This window comes from Oncorhynchus kisutch, linkage group LG2 (assembly GCF_002021735.2).
Source record: "Oncorhynchus kisutch isolate 150728-3 linkage group LG2, Okis_V2, whole genome shotgun sequence".
In the NCBI taxonomy this organism is placed as follows: Eukaryota; Metazoa; Chordata; class Actinopteri; order Salmoniformes; family Salmonidae; genus Oncorhynchus; species Oncorhynchus kisutch.
In genome coordinates this window covers 44,724,234-44,743,559 of record NC_034175.2, presented here as the reverse complement: position 1 = coordinate 44,743,559, position 19,326 = coordinate 44,724,234, and the positions used below count along the sequence as shown (strand labels likewise).

The 19,326-nt window shown below is 41.7% G+C and overlaps 2 protein-coding genes across 12 annotated transcripts in view; both read left to right on the top strand.

Annotated features, from left to right (window-relative positions):
- The window catches only part of LOC109867043 (dedicator of cytokinesis protein 9), a 117,925-nt gene extending 110,362 nt beyond the window's left edge, over positions 1-7,563 (top strand). For 4 of the 11 annotated variants that reach the window (XM_031795603.1, XM_031795588.1, XM_031795578.1 and 1 more), the window contains exons 45-54: positions 1,241-1,347; positions 1,995-2,117; positions 2,247-2,360; positions 2,708-2,713; positions 3,878-4,024; positions 4,143-4,353; positions 5,174-5,364; positions 5,538-5,638; positions 5,749-5,887; positions 6,277-7,563. In XM_031795603.1, the coding sequence (XP_031651463.1) occupies positions 1,241-1,347; positions 1,995-2,117; positions 2,247-2,360; positions 2,708-2,713; positions 3,878-4,024; positions 4,143-4,353; positions 5,174-5,364; positions 5,538-5,638; positions 5,749-5,887; positions 6,277-6,402 (1,265 nt within the window). In that variant the 3' untranslated portion in view covers positions 6,403-7,563. Of the gene's footprint in view, positions 1-1,240; positions 1,348-1,994; positions 2,118-2,246; positions 2,361-2,707; positions 2,714-3,877; positions 4,025-4,142; positions 4,354-5,173; positions 5,365-5,537; positions 5,639-5,748; positions 5,888-6,141; positions 6,150-6,276 lie in introns of all 11 variants that reach the window. The other 7 variants (XM_031795649.1, XM_020455974.2, XM_031795655.1 and 4 more) reach the window with 4 other exon arrangements.
- Positions 7,564-7,767: 204 nt separating this feature from the next.
- slc15a1a (solute carrier family 15 member 1a) lies at positions 7,768-19,007 on the top strand. The gene is made up of 23 exons (XM_020455984.2): positions 7,768-7,885; positions 8,090-8,121; positions 9,950-10,031; positions 10,204-10,345; positions 10,685-10,804; positions 10,960-11,059; positions 12,698-12,788; positions 12,948-13,031; positions 13,435-13,517; positions 13,662-13,748; positions 13,856-13,945; positions 14,051-14,095; positions 14,187-14,219; positions 14,305-14,393; positions 14,510-14,591; positions 16,563-16,682; positions 17,118-17,264; positions 17,360-17,406; positions 17,554-17,649; positions 17,816-17,927; positions 18,025-18,162; positions 18,346-18,453; positions 18,683-19,007. Exons 1-23 carry the CDS (start codon positions 7,879-7,881, stop codon positions 18,902-18,904), a joined length of 2,157 nt encoding a protein of 718 aa, XP_020311573.2. The 5' UTR covers positions 7,768-7,878; the 3' UTR covers positions 18,905-19,007.
- Positions 19,008-19,326: the final 319 nt, after the last annotated feature.

The window sequence follows — 19,326 nt, the reverse complement described above, 5'->3', positions numbered from 1 at the left end:
CAGGTTATGTCGATATAAGATTTGTTTTACTGTGAATATAGATACTTTGTAACGGTTTCCTCCAGCATCTTCACAAAGTCCTTTGCTGTTGTTCTGGGATTGATTTGCACTTTTCGCACCAAAGTACGTTCATCTCTAAGAGACTACTTCCTGAGCCGTATGATGGCTGTGTGGTCCCAAGGTGTTTATACTTGCGTACTATTGTTTGTACAGATGAACGTGGTACCTTCAGGCATTTGGAAATTGCTCCCAAGGATGAACCAGACTTGTGGAGGTCTACATTTCTTTCTGAGGTCTTGGCTGATTTATTTTGATTTTTTTCCCATGATGTCAAGCAAAGAGGTACTGAATTTGAAGGTAGGCCTTGAAATACATCCACAGGTACACCTCCAATTGATTCAAATCATGTCAATTAGCCTATCAGAAGCTTCTAAAGCCATGACATCATTTTCTGGGATTTTCCAAGCTGTTTAAAGGCACAGTCAACTTTGTGTATGTAAACTTCTGACCCACTGGAATTGTGATATAGTGAATTATAAGTTAAATAATCTGTAAACAATTGTTGGAGAAATGTGTTCTGTCATGCAGAAAGTATATGTCCTAACCAACTTGCCAAAACTATAGTTTGTTTTTACAAGAAATGTGTGGAGTGGTTGAAAAACGAGTTTTAATGACTCCAATCTAAATGTATGTAAACTTCCGACTTCAACTGTAGAATCGTGAGAATCGCAATACATATCGTATCTCCACCTAAGTATCATGATAAAATTGTATCGTGAGGTCCCTGACAATTCCCAGACCTAGTATGTATCAAGCACCTCAGAGTTAGAGTGCTGATCTCGGATCAGGTCCTCCCTGTCTGTATTCAATGTGATCTAAAAGGCAAAACTGATCATAAATCAGCACTTTTGCTCTGAGATGCTTGATACATACAGCCACATATTTTGTCATGTATCACTATAATCTGTCGGTCTGTGTTGTTTCACACACAGCTTCTTAACACCAGAGGGATAATCAGCTCTGTGAAAGCAGGTCCACTCATAGCACACTGTATAAGAGAGCAATTATCTGTTTCCCTGACAACAAAGTTTGACCTTTTGCTTGTTAGTACACCAGATAATGTTCTGAATGAAGCTATATTTCGCCCTTAGTTTATAACCTGTATAAAACACCTCAGAAAGAAGAAAATGTCTGTCTATTTGGTTTATTGATGATGGTCCCATCTCCTTAACGTCTGTAGGCATGTTCAAGCAGGGTTGCTCAGCCTTCCGGGTGGTCACTCCCAACATTGATGAAGAGGTGTCCATGATGGAGGATGTGGGCATGCAGGATGTCCACTTCAACGAGGTGAGAGACTAGCTGCTCTCTGCTGCCAAGTCAAGACATGAGTTCTGGTGCTCGTTTGAATGTCCTTTTTTGGGCGGGGCATTCACAATTCTTATCTTTTTTTTAATGATCAGTTTATATCCTTGGATCATTTCCAGCACACTTGCTGCTAAATTTTGGAGTTTGTACTTTCCTGGAGATAACTAGGCAGCTATCTTGTAGAGATGTTATCTGTGAATCAGCTCTGCTCCTCACTATCGAACAACATGCAAAACAAAAGTACTTACAGAACAACATGCAACCAATTCCACATCTAATGATACGCTTGAATTTATTACAAATAAATCCTCTCTGTTCTCTAATAAGGCACAGTGTAGCTTATCAGTGTGGCATATGATAGCCGTCCAATAGCCATTTAGAGTTGATGTGGAACAAATGTGCATTTAAATCCCATTTTCATATCCTGTTCAGCACATCCTCATTATACAGGATGTCATTGGAGTTATACAACTGTTTATGTTGTTGCATCAAGGACAATAGGCCTCTAGTACTTTCTCTTTGCACTAACCTTCATAAAGCTTAGAAATGAAGCCCTCGTGTTGTCTATAGTCAGATCACCTTTTGTGTGGACACCATATGAAAAGTGTTGTTTTCTACATCCAAAACAGGATGTACTGATGGAGCTGTTGGAGGAGTGTGCTGATGGCCTGTGGAAGGCTGAGCGCTATGAGCTCATCTCAGACGTCTACAAGCTCATCATCCCCATCTATGAGAAGCGTAGGGACTTTGAGGTACAGTAGCAGACCTGCACCCTCTGTTGCTTCCACTCTCAAGGTCACGGGGCTCAACAGTGAAGGATGAAGTCCCAGACATTGATTCAAATATGCTGGTTCTTATCGGTGTGTTTCTGAATTCCACAGAAACTGGCTCACCTGTACGACACTCTCCATCGTGCCTACAGCAAAGTGACAGAGGTCATGCACACGGGCAAGAGGCTGCTGGGCACATATTTCAGAGTGGCTTTCTTTGGTCAGGTGAGCTAGCTATTGAAATCTGACGGTAGGCTGTTGTATCACAGAACAATGCAATGGAGATCTCACATTGTTTCACTTTACTATTGCTTTGCTCTTTCAAATACAGTATGCAGGTATTTAGATTTTGAACTAATTATATTTTCAATGTATTGCTTAAGATTCATTCAAATTCAAGGCGCAAATGGCGAAATAAATGAATAAGTGCCCTTTATCCCCCCCAAAATAATCTTGATTTGAGCATGGGAGCTGCTGGAAGTGTTTTGATTGATAAAAGCATGACCACGTCACGTGGCCTTTTATTATCTATTCTAATACTTTTTTCCCCCTGCTTCTTATCCTCTTTAAAGGCAGCGGTAAGTTCTGCACTAGGATCTGCTCCTGAACAGCCAAAATCTGTGTGTGGTGTGCTGTTGCTGTAATCCATGCCATTTCTTTCAGCCAAAGTGTGCTGCTTAAAGCTCTTAGCAGTTACATTAACTCACTAACCTTCCGCCAACTTTTTTTGTGTTTGGTTTTGTTGCAACAGCATTGCATGTTGCTGATTCAATGGAGTAATATACTGTCTTCTTAGCTTCCATTTCCAATGTTATTTTCTAAGTCTTCTTACACCTGGTTCTTCCTCATCTTTCACTGTGTTAACTCTTGTGTTTTGCAGTTGTTGCTTTTGACAGTTTGCTTTGTTGGCGTGGATAACCTTCATAGAACCATGTTCCTTGGTGTTACTTCTGTATGTGGTGTTATAGTGTGAACACTTACATGCTATAGTTGTAGTCTGGGTAGTGTTGGAATAACTATGATTTTTTTTGTTTTCTGTTGCTCTACCTACAACTCCGTAGCAGTACCAGTTTACTGACTCTGAGGCTGAGGTAAATGAATGAGAAAGCGAATACCGTGGTTGGCACTCTGCATTAGAGCTTAAGGCTTGTGATGTGCCCCTGTTAGTGCAGTCAGTGGTATTAACCGCAGCCTAGCTTATCCATCTCGACCCTCTACTACTCTCTGGCTTAGTGTTGCCCTGACAACAAGCATATTATTCAAGGTTCATTTTTCGTCTCTGTATCCATTCATCCAGGTGATAGCTACTTCCCCATTCAGCTACAGTGCTGAGGGATTTTTGTATTATTGTTTTTTTTGGGTATAAATACTGTGCACCCTTTGGAGTGAAATCCAAACCCCTGCGTCGGTCCTTTTATTTGTCCAGTAGCACTGATCCTAGATTAGTTTTGTTGTTTGTTTCTGTGCTCTGACTGTGACACAGATCCAGGGATATGTATTTTGGGAATATTTCTTGCTCTTAGGGTCGGGATATGAAATTGTTGCTGTCACTCATCCCATTTCCACAGACAATTAGTCAACATGGCGTAGTGCCTTGCTCATTTGTCTGTTATACTCTTGTTTTTAAGTCTTCATACTGCTTTTGACGTCGTTGTTACATGAACACCTTGACATTTGGATTTTCGTTGGTTTCCTTTTCTCTAGTACTGTAACCATAGTGTGTATTTTTGGCTTCCTCCTAGGGATTCTTTGAGGATGAAGATGGTAAAGAGTACATCTACAAAGAACCCAAATTCACCCCACTGTCAGAGATATCTCAGAGGCTACTCAAGCTCTACTCTGACAAGTTTGGCCCAGAGAATGTTAAGATCATTCAGGACTCTGGGAGGGTAAGTGTCAAATCTTTACTCTTGGTATTTGACCCTCGAGTTGTGATTGGTCATTCCTCTTATTGGTCATTTATGTTATGTGTTCTGATTGGTCTTTTGTGTTATGTGTCCTGTCCAGATCAACCCTAAAGATCTCGACTCGAAGTATGCCTACATCCAGGTGACCCATGTCACCCCATTCCTGGAGGAGAAGGAGCTGGTGGACAGGAAGACCGACTTTGAGAAGAGCCACAACATCCGGCGCTTTGTCTTCGAGATGCCCTTCACCGTGTCGGGGAAGAAGCAGGGTGGGGTGGAGGAGCAGTGCAAACGCAGGACCATCCTGACCAGTAGGTGTTCCACTTCATCTAGACCGTTAAGGCCAATGAAGGGACACTGAGGTCAACATCTTATTCCAAATGTATGTTCGTGGACGTGCAGATTTGTAAAAGATTTTCCTATTGCTTACACAGTGAGACAAACCTATAGAGGACTCTCACGGAAAATAATGCGACGCAAATATCAGACGCATTCCTTATCGCTCAAATGTGATCCGTGCATAACTGCTTAGAACACTCCCTGCGTGTAGCTGGGAAAGGGGAGGTTATCCAGGTAATCTACAGATATGTGTAGTCCATGGGATCATGCTGCTGAGCAGACAACGGTAATAAAAACACATCGGTCAACACAGTTCCAGTCACAGAGGAGTATTGATGTTAAATATGCCGTAGTATCTTTAGTATTTACTTTGACAAGTACCTTATACCCATATAAACCTTTGCTAGCATCCGGCATGTACCTGTGTCTCTACCTGGCATAATATTGCTGTAGGAAGGGTCCTGTGCAATAATGGAAATATCTGATTAGGTTCTGAGTATGTCAGCTATTTGTTAATAATATTTCTTCATCTTAATTGGTTGTGTTTTTATTGTTGTACAGTGTAAAACACTCCAATGTACAAACTTCATCTTGTATCTTCATTATCTGATAAGGCTGCCTTGCCTCAAAGGTCTTTAGTGAGTGAATGGGCAAGTCTCACGCCATCAAACCGCTTAGGACACATATCTGTCTGAACCTCTAATAAAAAACGTATGTGTAGGTGAGGATGTTTTATGCACCTAATAGGTTGAGCAACCATGTTCACATCCATTTTCTCTCTCTCTCGCATAGCAACACACTGTTTCCCCTATGTGAAGAAGCGTATTGCGGTGATGTACCAGCATCACACAGACCTGAACCCTATAGAGGTGGCTATAGATGAGATGAGCAAGAAGGTGGCCGAGCTGAGACAGCTGGTTTCCACCAGTGATGTGGACATGATCCGCCTGCAGCTCAAACTACAGGGCAGCATCAGTGTCCAGGTGCAGGCCTATGCCCTCATAAACCACAGTTCCTGTCCTCACTAACCACATCCCCTGTCATCACAGAGCACAGAAACACAACTTCCTCATTTTTTTACCCAGTCACCTCTTCTATATGGCAAAGACATCCCTCAACTTTCCAATCTGAAATAAATGTTCTTCTCACCTTTTAGGTAAATGCTGGTCCCCTCGCATATGCCAGAGCTTTCCTGGATGATGCCAGCACCAAGAAGTATCCTGACAACAAGGTCAAACAACTTAAAGAAGTCTTTAGGTGAGTTCTTGCAGAATACACATTCCCATATCTATCCACTAAGTAATTACACAAGACCATGAATTACATACACTATGTATTTTGTATGACACTGGCCTTTTGTGGAGCAGGCAGTTTGTGGAGGCGTGTGGCCATGGCCTGGGCATCAACGAGCGGCTGATCAAAGAGGACCAGCAGGAGTACCATGACGAGATGAAGGCCAACTACAGAGACCTGGCCAGAGAGCTGTCCGCCATCATGCACGAGCCAGTAAGGAGGATCTACCTGCTAGCATAACAAACTTTGGGACTCAATATTGTTTGTGCATCAGTCGTTTTTAATGATTTGTACATTTTGAAAGAATCTGTTGTATTTGTTCTGGTTGCGATGCTGGTGAAACAGTTTAGTTTGAGGATTGTTATGAACGTAACTGTTATTATAAGGCATTGGAATTTCATAGTCTAATATTTGATCTTTGATATCCCCCTTTTCCCTCTGTTTTTCCTTTGTGCTGACATGAGCAGATTGGATGGTAAAACATCTTTGGCATGGACTTCATTATGTGTGATTAATTCTGATGAAATTGTCTGAAATAGACCATTTATCATTTAACATCACCTTGAACTCTCTCTCCCTCGCTCCCTTTTCCTGCCTTCCAGATCAGTCCAGTGGAGGATGGCATGAAGAGCGTTCTTCCAGACTCGCTGCACATCTTCAATGCCATCAGCGGTACCCCCAGCGGTGCCACCATCGCGGGCATGCCCAACTCCTCCTCTGTGGTGTGAGATCCACTGGGATTGGCTCACTCCTGACCTCAACGCTCCGCATGCACGCGCCAACCAGTGTGCCAGTGCTGCCATGAGCCCCCATTCCTGCTTCACTGCTCTCCTACTAATGTTCTTTTAACCTTCACTCACCCCTCCTTTGGCTTGTCCCGTGGGCCAGGACAAAGGACCATGTCGTTTTCTGTTTTCACTATCGTATACAGTACAGCCACTCTGTGGAGGATGGGACCAGGGAGATTGATCCATGAGGACGACTGAACTAAAGGAGTTCCACATGAACAGAGGGGGGTGGGGGGATGGTGGGGTTGTCTATCTGTGGAGCAAACATACAGAATGAGGGGGGGACTGGTGTATCCTCCACCCTGCGTGTGAGTCTGACTGGGGTTCCTGTCTGTGTAGTGCTGGGGTTCCCATGATATATACTGTATATGACATCACTGGTAGTGTTTCCTGTGGAGACGTTCCTGTAGGGATCCTTAAAGCAACACAAATGTGCATGTGATGTCACTAGCTCCCCATCAGCCTCCTGTCGTCTCATTTTCATCTTTTTGTTTTGATCATTTGTCTTCTGCTCTGAACTCTTCAAGTGATATTGTATGTACATTATTCCACTTTGGTAAATCTCATATTGATGTCTTGGCGAACTATATTTGCTGCATACATTGGCATTCATCTCTCTGTACATGAAGACTCGTTATGTTTTTACATAGCTGCAACTTAATGGAAAAAGAGCCTCCTATGAAAACATTAGTGTTCAACCTTAATCACTGAAATGTCTTAGAATGGGATTTTTTTATTATTATATTTTTTTTACAGCCATTGCATATAAGTATATTCCAAGCTGTTCATTCTTGTATATAAAAAAGGAGTGCAATATTTGTCTTTTGCAAGGTGTCTTGCTGTGTTGGGTTCAATACACTGTAAAGATGTTTGTCCTTCTTGCCAAAGCAATGAGGTGTGGATCCAGAGACGAGGCCTACTGTGGTAGTTTATATGAAGCTTTGACCATTTTAGTGTTCATTCAAATGTTAATGAAATCATTTTTATATTTGGGAAGCATTGGGTTTTTTATTTTTATTTAACAGAAAGTCACTGTTCTGCTGTATACAGAAATGTTCCCTAATGCTTTTCTTTTAAATAAAATTCCCTTATTTCTCTGCACTTCTACTTGATTTCCTTATGAACCTTTCTCACAACAACATCGATGGAAGTAGTCTAGTAGTTTATTGACTGTAACGTTGTTTTGTATGATACGGTATTATCTAATTATTAGCTCATTCCAAGTATTGACTCACTCTCACCTTCCTGCCTCTGGTGTTCTCGCACAAGATAAAACCATAAAACAGCACTCTGGGATACGATTCCAGGGTCGTGCCTCCTAGTCTTAGAGGCAGGAATCACTGTGTTAGCCTGGAAGGGATCACCTAAGGATACTAAACATTACAGGACAAAGAGCAGTCTCTATACACTGCCATCATGACAGGTCAGGCAACAAAATGCTATTAAAATTGCATCTGTTAAATGCTATTATGGATCTATGCTATTCAGATATCTGGCATTTTCTGATAGATGCATTTTGTTTCACCAATAACATAAGCCTATTTAATTGTTACATCAGTACCCTGCTTAGATATCTCTAATATTTGATATATTTAACCTAATGGTTTTATTTCTCACACACAAAAAGATGAAGAGGATGTTAAGAAGAGCAAGTCAAAGGTAAGACTTCTAGTGCACTGTACATTGTCTGGATTCATTTATTTTACAAGTGATGCTCTGAAACCTAAATAAATGCTTCAGAGATTAAGTTAACTAGCACCAATTGTTAGAACACTATGCAACGCAATTCAAGCTTGCATGTTCAGCTACACTACATGACCGAAAGTATTTGGACACCTGCTTGTCGAACATCTCATTCCAAAATCATGAGCATTAATATGGAGTTTGTGCCCTTGCTGTTGGGAAGGCTTTCGACAAGATGTTGGAATTTTGCTGCGGGGACTTGCTTTCCATTCAGCCACGAGCATTGTTGAGGTCCGGCACTGATGTTGGGCGATTAGGAGATGTTCGCAGTCGACGTTCCAATTCATCCCAAAGGTGGGGTTGAGGGCAGGGCTCTGTGCAGGCCAGTCAAGTTCCTCACACCGATTGACAAATTATTTCTGGATAGTCTTTACTTTGTGCATGGTGGCATTGTTATGCTGAAACAGGAAAGGGCCTTCCCCAAACTGTTGCCAAAAAGTTGAAAGCACAGAATCGTCTAGAATGGAAATGCCAACTGACATTCACTCATGAGGTGCTGAACTGTTGCAGCCTCTGCAACCACCGTGATTATTGTTATTATTATTTGACCCTGATGGTCATCTATGAACGTTTTAACATTTTGGCCATGTACTGTTAGAATCTCAACCCAGCACAGCCAGAAGAGGACTGGCCACCGAGAGCCTGGTTCCTCTCTAGGTTCCTGCCTTTCTAGGGAGTTTTTCCAAGCCACTGTGCTACTACATCTGCATTGCTTGCTGTTCGGGGTTTTAAGTTGGGTTTCTGTATAGCACTTTGTGACATCGGCTGATGGAAAAAGGGATTTATAAATAAATGTGATTGGTAGCATTAAGATTTCCCTTCACAGGATCTAAACGCCTAGCTCGAACCATGAAAAACAGCCACAGCACATTATTCCTCCTCCACCAAACTTTACAGTTGGCACTATGCATTCGGGCATGTAGCGTTCTCCTGGAATCCGCCAAACCAAGATTTGTCTGTCGGACTGCAAGATGGTGAAGCATGATTCATCATTCCAGAGAATGGTAAATCTCACTGCTACAGTGTCCAATGGCAGCGAGCTTTACACCACTTCAGCCGACGTTTGGCGTTGCACATTGGGATCTTAGGCTTCTGTGCTGCTGCTCAGCCATGGAAACCCTTTTCATGAAGCTCCCGACGAACAGTTCTTGTGCTGATGTTAATTCCAGAAACAGTTTGGAACTCGTTAGTGAGTGTTGCAACCGATGACAGACTATTTAAACGCTACGTGCTTCAGCACTCGGTGGTTCCGTTCTGTGAGCTTGTGTGTCCTACCACTTCGCAGCTGAGCCATTGTTGCTCCAAATCGTTTCCACCTCACCATAACAGGATTTACAGTTGACTGGGGGCAGCTCTAGCAGGGCAGAAATTTGACAAACTGACTTGTTGGAAAGGTGGCATCCTATGCCGGTGCCACGTTGAAAGTCACTGAGCTCTTCAGTAAGGCCATTCTACTGCCAATGTTTGTCTATTGAGATTGCATGGCTGTGAGCTCGATTTTATACACCTATCAGCAATGGGTGTGGCTGAAATAGCCAAATCCACTCATTTGAAGGGGTGTCCATATACTTTTGTATGTATAGTGTATGTGTATTTCATTCAATATCATAGCTGTAAGGGAATCCTTATTTTTTAACTGCACTCTGCAATTTTAAAGTAAATAGGCTTTTATTCAGATATAGTATATATAAAGTTATAAAGATACCAGAGTAATATGGCCCTTATTTTGTGTCTGTATGAACAGGAGGTATGTGGCTATCCCCTAAGCATATTCTTCATTGTTGTAAATGAGTTCTGCGAGAGATTCTCCTACTATGGCATGCGAGGTAAGAATATGACAGTATCTACTACATGGGAGTAATCAACAGTTCTAACCCAGTGAGCAAAACTAGTTGAAAATATCTCATTTCAACGAGTTTTGCCCACTGGGAATAACTACAGTGGCTTTGTGTAGTGCCCATCCTGAGGAGCTTCCCCTTCTCTCTCTCCTGTCCACAGCTGTGCTGGTGCTGTACTTCAGGTACTTCCTTCGGTTTGATGATGACCTGGCCACCTCCATCTACCACACCTTCGTGGCTCTGTGCTACCTGACTCCCATCCTGGGAGCCATTGTAGCAGACTCCTGGTTGGGCAAGTTTAAGTAAGTGACTGTTCGGAGTCCTAGAACTAGGGTGTATTACAGAACAGGAATTCGTTCTCGTGTATTGGATGTGAAACGGCTAGCTTAGTTAGCGGTGTGCACTAAATAGCGTTTCAATTGGTGACGTCACTTGCTCTGAGACCTTGAAGTAGTAGTTCCCCTTGCTCTGCAAGGGCCGCGGCTTTTGTGGAGCGATGGGTAACGATGCTTCGAGGGTGACTGTTGTTGATGTGTGCAGAGGGTCCCTGGTTCGCGCCCGGGTATGGGCGAGGGGACAGTCTAAAGTTAAACTGTTATACTTGCACTGGTAGCTAACACCTTGATTTCCCCTTCCTGTAGGACTATCATCTACTTGTCCATTGTCTATGCAATTGGCCAGGTTGTGATGGCAGTCAGCGCCATTCATGACATCACAGACACAGACAGAGATGGCACGCCAGACAACTTGACCTTGCATATGTGAGTCGTCCTCATTTAAAGTCAAGTTCATAGATTCGCTTCCGAAAAACACAAGTCACATACGAAGGCTTGCCGGAGTATGTCCTGACTCCACGGACTTTGTGAGGTGCTACTGAATCCATGGCCTAACAATGTTGCTCTGCCTCCACTCTCAGTGTGCTGTCCATGGTGGGCCTGCTCCTCATTGCGCTGGGTACAGGTGGTATCAAACCATGTGTAGCTGCTTTTGGAGGAGACCAGTTTCAGGACCACCAGGTTAGCAGAATAACTCCGTATTCGGGGGAATAACACCACCACTGTGGCTGTCTGTATCTTTGTCAGTAGGCAGAGATTTCCTCACTACAGCTGCCAAGTCATTTTAATACCCACGAACCCTGATGTTAACTTTGAAATGAAGAACATGTAGGAGTGCCTTTGCTCCTTTGATAAGTGTAATGTACATGTATCTCCTATGAATGGCACATAATATACAGTACCAGTCAAAAGCTTGGACACCCACTGATTCATTTTGACTAGTTTCTACATTGTAGAATAATAGTGAAGACATCAACACTATGAAATAACACATATGGATTCATGTGGTAACAAAATAACTGTGAAACAAATCAAAATATATTTTAGATTCTTCAAAGTAGCCACCCTTTGTCTTGATGACAGCTTTGCATACTTGGCATTCTCTCAACCAGCTTCATGACGTAGTCACCTGGAATGCATTTCAATTAACAGGTGTGCCTTGTTAAACGTTCATTTGTGGAATTTCTTTCCTTCGGTATTGTTGGGACAAGGTAGGGGTGGTATACAGAAGATAGCCCTATTTGTTAAAAGACCAAGTCCATATTATGGCAAGAACAGCTCAAATAAGCAAAGAGAAACGACAATCCATTATTACTTTAAGACACGAAGGCAGTCAATCTGGAACATTTCAAGAACTTTGAAAGTTTCTGTAATTAAATGCAGTCGCAAACACCATCAAGCACTATGATGAAACTGGCTCTCATGAGGACCACAACAGGAAAGGAAGACCCAGAGTTACATCTGCTGCAGAGGATAAGTTCATTAGAGTTATCAGCCTCAGAAATCGGCAGTTAACTGCACCTCAGATTGCAGTCCAAATAAATACTTCACGGAGTTCCGGTAACAGACACATCTCTACATCAACTGTTCAGAGGAGACTGCGTGAATCAGCCCTTCATGGTCTTTGTAAGACACAGAGTAGGTGAACGGGTGATCTCTGCATGTGTGGTTCCAACCGTGAAGCTTGGAGGAAGAGGTGTGATGGTGTGGGGGTGCTTTGCTGGTGACACTGTCTGTGATTTATTTAGAATTCAAGGCACACATAACCAGCATGGCTAACATAGCATTCTGCAGCGATACGCCATCCCATCTGGTTTGCTCATTTGTTTTTCAACAGGACAATGACACAACACTTCCAGGCTGTGAAAGGGCTATTTGACCAAGAAGGAGAGTGAAGGAGTGCTGCATCAGATGACCTCCACAGTCACCCGACCTCAACCCAATTGAGTTGTTTTGGGATGAGTTGGACCGCAGAGTTAAGGAAAAGCAGCCAACAAGTGCTCTGCATATGTGGGAACTCCTTCAAGACTGTTGTAAAAGCATTCCAGGTGAAGCTGGTTGAGAGAATGCCAACAGTGTGCTGTAATCAAGGCAAAGGGTGGCTACTTTGAAAAATATAAAACATTTGGATATGCTTATCACTTTTTTCAGTTATTTTGTTACCACATGTTTCCAGATGTGCTATTTCATAGTCTTCACTATTATTCTACAATGTAAAAATAAACAAAAACTCTTGAATGAGTAGGTGTGTCCAAACTTTTGACTGGTACAGTACAAACTTTACACACGATACAAATCTAGTCCTTTTTATTTTTGCAGGCAAAACAGAGGAGCACTTTCTTCTCGGTTTTCTACCTGTGTATCAATGGTGGGAGTCTCCTGTCTACTATCATTACACCAATCCTCAGAGGTAGGGGAAATGTCCAAGCCAGGCCAGGCTATGTATAATAACTCCCTCAATGTCGTCTGAAGATATTACCACAAATCTGCATAAATAACTATTTATTACACAACACAACTGCAGCTAGTGTATGGATGAGTGATGTCTGTGCTGTGTCCCTGTGTTTAGGCCAGGAGTGTGGCATCCACAGCCAGCAGAAGTGTTACCCTCTGGCCTTCGGTGTCCCTGCTGCGCTCATGGTGGTCGCCCTTGGTTAGTGTCTCTACCATCTTCTTTATTCTACCTACAGATGTAGGATCTTAATTTGACCTATATTGTCAAAGCAAATTAAATCCTGCAGCAACAGGATTTGAATGTTCAGTCTGTAATTTTGCTTGATCAGTGGTCAGACTATTAGCCGGGCAAAAGTAGATGGCAGGAAAAGTTCAATACTGTTAACATAACCATGTGTTAGTGTGGGTTTTCAGTGAATGTATGTAAATCATGAAGTTCATCTGCATTTCCTGCGGTGAAAGAAAATTCTCAGCAACAAAAGAGTGATCAAATTAAGATCCTACAACTGTACCTTGTCCCATTGTTTTGCTGTTATATTTATTCGGATAAAGAGTATAAAAATGTTGTTTTGACGGTGCTGTTTTGCTGTTTGTCCCTACAGTCGTGTTCATAATTGGAAGTGGTATGTACCATAAGACTGAACCGCAGGGAAACATAATGCTGGATGTGTGTAAATGTATCGGGGTAAGTCATAACATTATCTAGTACCAGCATTCAGCATAATTGCATCAACTTTCACAACAATGTGTAAAATGACTGGTGGAATCTTCCCTGCAGCCACTCTGGTGTTTCTGAAAGGATCATTTCTGTGTCTGCTCATCTTTACAGTTTGCAATAAAGAACCGCTTCAGGCACAGGAGTAGCTCCTACCCGAAGAGAACGCACTGGATGGACTGGGCCGAAGAGAAACACGAGGTAGGTTATCTACACTGCAAACTATACAGTACTATCTAAATGGCATGTTCGGTCTCAAATACATGAACAACACCTCAAATTGTCTTTCTCTCTTTTTGTGCTTGTAGAAACTCCTCATTGCTCAGATAAAGATGGTGCTGAAGGTCCTATTTCTGTACATTCCCCTTCCAATGTTTTGGACCCTATTTGACCAAAAGGTATCCGAGATACGTTGGTAGATAATCTAGTTTGTCCTGCAATATTTGATGTAACTTGTAATATCCATATGGTATGATCAAGTAAAACGTTCTGCTCCCTCACAGGGCTCTAGGTGGACTCTTCAGGCCACCACCATGGATGGAAACTTTGTACGTTTCAAAAACATCCCACTGTAAAAAGTCAACCAAAGCTACAATTTGCAAGTTGTTCATGTCCGTAATGACCTTGCTCTCTTTCCAGGGATCCCTCATTCTGCAGCCTGATCAAATGCAGGTAAGTTAGAGGTACTTTATGGTTCCTGGTTGTTTTCATCCATGGCTAAATGCACTTCTTACCATAGAAACCATCTTTTTGACAGACTGTCAACCCTATCCTGATCCTGACTCTGGTACCGATCATGGACAGTGTGGTGTACCCACTGATAAAGAAATGTGGCCTGAACTTCACGTAAGTTCTACTTAAAGAAAAATGATAAAAACAAATGCCTGTACAGTATCTACAAAACAGTGAAGAGGCAGGTGTAAGCATGCTTAGGAATCTAACCATGAACCTTTCCTCAACAGTCCTTTGAGGAGAATGACAGTGGGGATGTTTTTGGCAGCCATGGCCTTTGTTGCCGCAGCTTTGGTACAGATCCAGATTGATGTAAGTGTGTACAATACATACATTGTGTGGCAGTTTGTTTCTGGTTTAGTAAAGTATTCTTTGATGCTATCATGGCCTTGTATGCCTAGGAATAGATGTAGCATTGTTGAAAGCAGAAACAGTCTAGGACCCGGGCTACAGGAAATCTATATTATGACAAAGTCAAAATTGAGAGTATCCCATTTTGACCCTCTTCATGGCAATACTTTCACTGTCTATAGAATTGGAACGCATAACAAAGAGATTATATTATTTGCTAAATCCTTACTTGTACCCAGAGCCATATACTAACATATATCTATCTACAGTTGAGGTAGGAAGTTTACATACACATATTTTGGAGTCATTAAAACTCGTTTTTCAATCACTCCACAAATTTCTTGTTAACAAACTATAGTTTTGGCAAGTCGGTTAGGACATCTACTTTGTGCATGACACAAGTAATTTTTCCAACAATTGTTTACAAACAGATTATTTCACTTATAATTCACTGTATCACAATTCCAGTGGGTCAAAAGTGTACATACATTAAGTTGACTGTGCCTTTAAACAGCTTGGGAAATTCCAGAAAATGTCATGGCTTTAGAAGCTTCTGATATGCTAATTGACATCATTAAAGTCAATTTGAGGTGTACCTGTGGATGTATTTCAAGGCCTACCATCAAACTTAGTGCCTCTTTGCTTGGCTTTATGGGAAAATCAAAAGAAATCAGCCAAGACCTCATAAAAAAAATTGTAGACCTCCACAAGTCTGGTTCATCCTTGGGAGCAATTTCCAAATGCCTGAAGGTACCATGTTCATCTGTACAAACAATAGTATGCAAGTATAAACACCATGTGACCACGCAGCTGTCATATCGCTCAGGAAGGAGACACATTCTGTCTTCTAGAGATGAATGTACTTTGGTGCAAAAAGTGCAAATCTATCCCAGAACAACAGCAAAGGACCTTGTGAAGATGTTGGAGGAAAAAGGTACAAAAGTATCTATATCCACAGTAAAACGAGTCCTATATTGACATAACCTGAAAGGCCGCTCAGCAAGGAAGAAGCCACTACTCCAAAACCGCCATAAAAAAGCCAGACTACGGTTTGCAACTGCACATGGGGACAAAGATCGTACTTTTTGGAGAAATGTACTCTGGTCTGATGAAACAAAAATAGAACTGTTTGGCCATAATGACCATCGTTATGTTTGGAGGAAAAAGGGGGAGGCTTGCAAGCCGAAGAACACCATCCCAACTGTGAAATACGAGGGTGGCAGCATCATATTGTGGAGGTGCTTTGCTGCAGGAGGGACTGGTGCACTTTACAAAATAGATGGCATCATGAGGTAGGGAAATGATGTGGATATACTGAAGCAACATCTCAAGACATCAGTCAGGAAGTGAAAGCTTGGTCGCAAATGGGACTTCCAAATGGACAATGACCCCAAGCATACTTCCAAAGTTGTGGCAAAGTGGCTTAAGGACAATAAAATCAAGGTACTGGAGTGGCCATCACAAAACCCTGACCTCAATCCTATAGAAAAGTTGTGGGCAGAACTGAAAAAGCTTGTGTGTGCAAGGAGGCCTACAAACCTGATTCAGTTACATCACCTCTGTCAGGAGGAATGGGCCAAAAATTCACCCAACTGATTATGGGAAGCTTGTGGAAGGCTACCTGAAACGTTTGACCCAAGTTAAACAATTTAAAGGCAATGCTACCAAATACTAATTGAGTGTATGTAAACGTCTGACCCACTGGGAATGTGATGAAAGCTGAAATAAATAATTATCTCTACTATTATTCTGACATTTCACATTCTTAAAATAAAGTGGTGATCCTAACTGAGCGAAGACAGGGAATTTTTACTCTGATGAAATGTCAGGATTTGTGAAAAACTCAGTTTAAATGTATTTGGCCAAGGTGTATGTAAACTTCCGACTTCAACTGTATATATAAATATATGACTCTGCTTGTATCTATTTCAGAAAACCTTGCCAACCTTCCCATCATCCTCCCAGAGCCAATTAAAATTACTCAACATGGGCAGTATCCCCCTGACAGTTACCTTACCCAATAACGATCCATTCGTCATTGAAGCAGCTACGGTAAACCATCTTGAGGAGGTTCTCTTAGGCATTCATATCACAAAACCTGGCTATTGGCAGAAATCTTACACAGATGTTGATGTCTACTAGAAGAATATCTTTTACATGTTTTATTTAACCTTTATTTGATCAGGGGGTCATACTGAGAGAAAGGTCTCTTTTACAGATGAGCCCTGAATTACAGAATTTACAGAAAATACACACATCAAAATGTAAATACAAAACGCAAACAGAAAGAAAAAAACAAAGCCATTAATCAGTAATAAGGTCCTCAAGTGATGGTTTAAGTAGAATGGTGAAGTTATGATCAGCCAAAACATTACATTAAGACATTTATCATTTGTAGTAACTGTTCTAATTGAACCAAATGCTTCACTGTAACTGTCAAGTGTTTATACCTTGTTGTGGAACTGACTCCACTCATATATTTTACAGGCTAGTGCAAATTACCTTACATTTGAGGAAGAAAGCATCCAAGTTTCATTTCAGAGTCCTGCAATATCTAGGAATATTTCCTTAGCAAAGAACAAACGGCAAACACTTCTAATTCCCTCAAACCTCAGTGCCCCAATGTGGGAGGTGGTAAGTACATACCTACTATTGCACCCTTATAAAAGTACAGTATTAACATCATGAGCATTAAGTCAATATACATTTTCTCTGATCCTCTTTTGCAGACTGATGATGTGATGGCAAAGCCAGAGCAAGGGGCCAATGCAATCAGGTAAATTTGGATGCATTTCCCAATGTTGTTTGCCGAGATGACCGATATGAACATACATTTCCAGATAATCTATAGCCATTCATGGTTAACTTGGATGTGTTTTTTAAATTTTTATGCTCTTTCTCAACTCTGTGTGTTCATTTCCAGATTTGTAAATGGTATGGCTGGAGCGGTGAATGTGTCAACCTTTGGAAGCATTGACTACTCCTCTGCTTCCAACTACTCTCTCATATCAAATGGAAAGTAAGGAATTAATTATTGATTATACTTGCAAATATGCAGTATAATAAAGAGGATGACATAAAAAATATGCAGCTAAATCCTTAAAATGTGTATTTACCTGATTTTGCTTACGTTATAAGACTCACAAACACGGATTTCCAAAGCATCTCTTCTTACTCCTTTCCAGAGCCACCTTCACCATAACCAATGGTGCGAACACATGTAAATACTCCAGAGAATTTGGATTCGGGAGTTCTTACACTCTGCTTATCCCCAGTCATTTTGTATGGGGCCCGACTGTAAGTTTCACTCCTTCTACGTGTCACTTAATAATACAGTGATATATCCCATAATCAGCTTCAGTAAATTACAGTTTTGATTGTCTCTTTTATATAGTGCTCGGAATCCATTTCTGGGGTTGAGGATATCCAGCCCAACTCCTTCCATATGGGCTGGCAGATCCCACAGTACTTCCTCATTACCTGTGGAGAGGTGGTGTTCTCTGTTACTGGCCTGGAGTTCTCTTATTCACAGGTGAAGCACACACACCCTTATTAGTCGACATTTAGTCATATGTTAGACCTGAACTTGAATAATTCTGATCTGCCCAACAACAGGGGAAAGTATAAAGTAATCTCTTGAATTTTCAGTTGTAAAATAATGGGTGGCTGTACAATTCACAGCATAATTTACCAAGCGATATATCTTTCTTCAAAGGCACCGAGCAACATGAAGGCAGTGCTACAAGCAGGCTGGCTGTTCACTGTAGCTATTGGCAACTTTATTGTCCTTATTGTGGCTGAGATTGCACAGATCGAAGAACAGGTACAGTGCCACTACACTACACTCTAAAGATAAATCTCTCATTCTATGTCCTCTGAGGACACACTCATAGCCCTCTTGCGGCACGTTGTCTGCGTATTGGGAAAGCCAGCCCTGACTCTATGGGTGAAAGAGTTGAAGTCTTCAGTGCCCATGAATCATACCTCAAAGGCCAGATCTGATGATGTAAATATGTGACGTGTCAAATCTTTGTGTTTTTTTCCTCCTGCAGTGGGCAGAGTTTGTCCTCTTCGCCTCCCTCCTAGTGGCAGTGTGTGTCATCTTCTCCATCATGGCTTATTTCTATACCTACATGGACCCTGCAGAGATCGAGGCCCAGTTCAGGGACAAAGATGGTACGGAGGAATCAGACAAAGAGGAGCTTCAAATGCAGAAGAAAGATTTCGTAGACCATCACAATGATGATGATGAAGCCAAACAATCAAAAATGTAAATTTCTGTCAATTTGCATAATTGTGTGTGTGTGTGTGTGTGTGTGTGTGTGTGTGTGTGTGTGTGTGTGTGTGTGTGTGTGTGTGTGTGTGTGTGTGTGTGTGTGTGTGTGTGTGTGTGTGTGTGTGTGTGTGTGTGTGTGTGCACGTGTGCGAGCGAGAGACTGAGTGAAAGAGAGAAGGGGCAAGAGAAAGAAAGAACATGAATACCAATTGTATTATATTATAGTTTTGATATGCACAAAATAACTGCTCCAAGTATGGTGCAGAGAGGGAAAGGGACATTTTTACTACATTTAAAATACACTTAAATTCCAGACTTGTTTTAAGCTTTCGACTGTGAGAGAAAACAACAAAACATTACAAATGGAACAATCTGTTTTTGAAAAAAACTGTAAAACATCCCAATGTCCATCGATCAGGA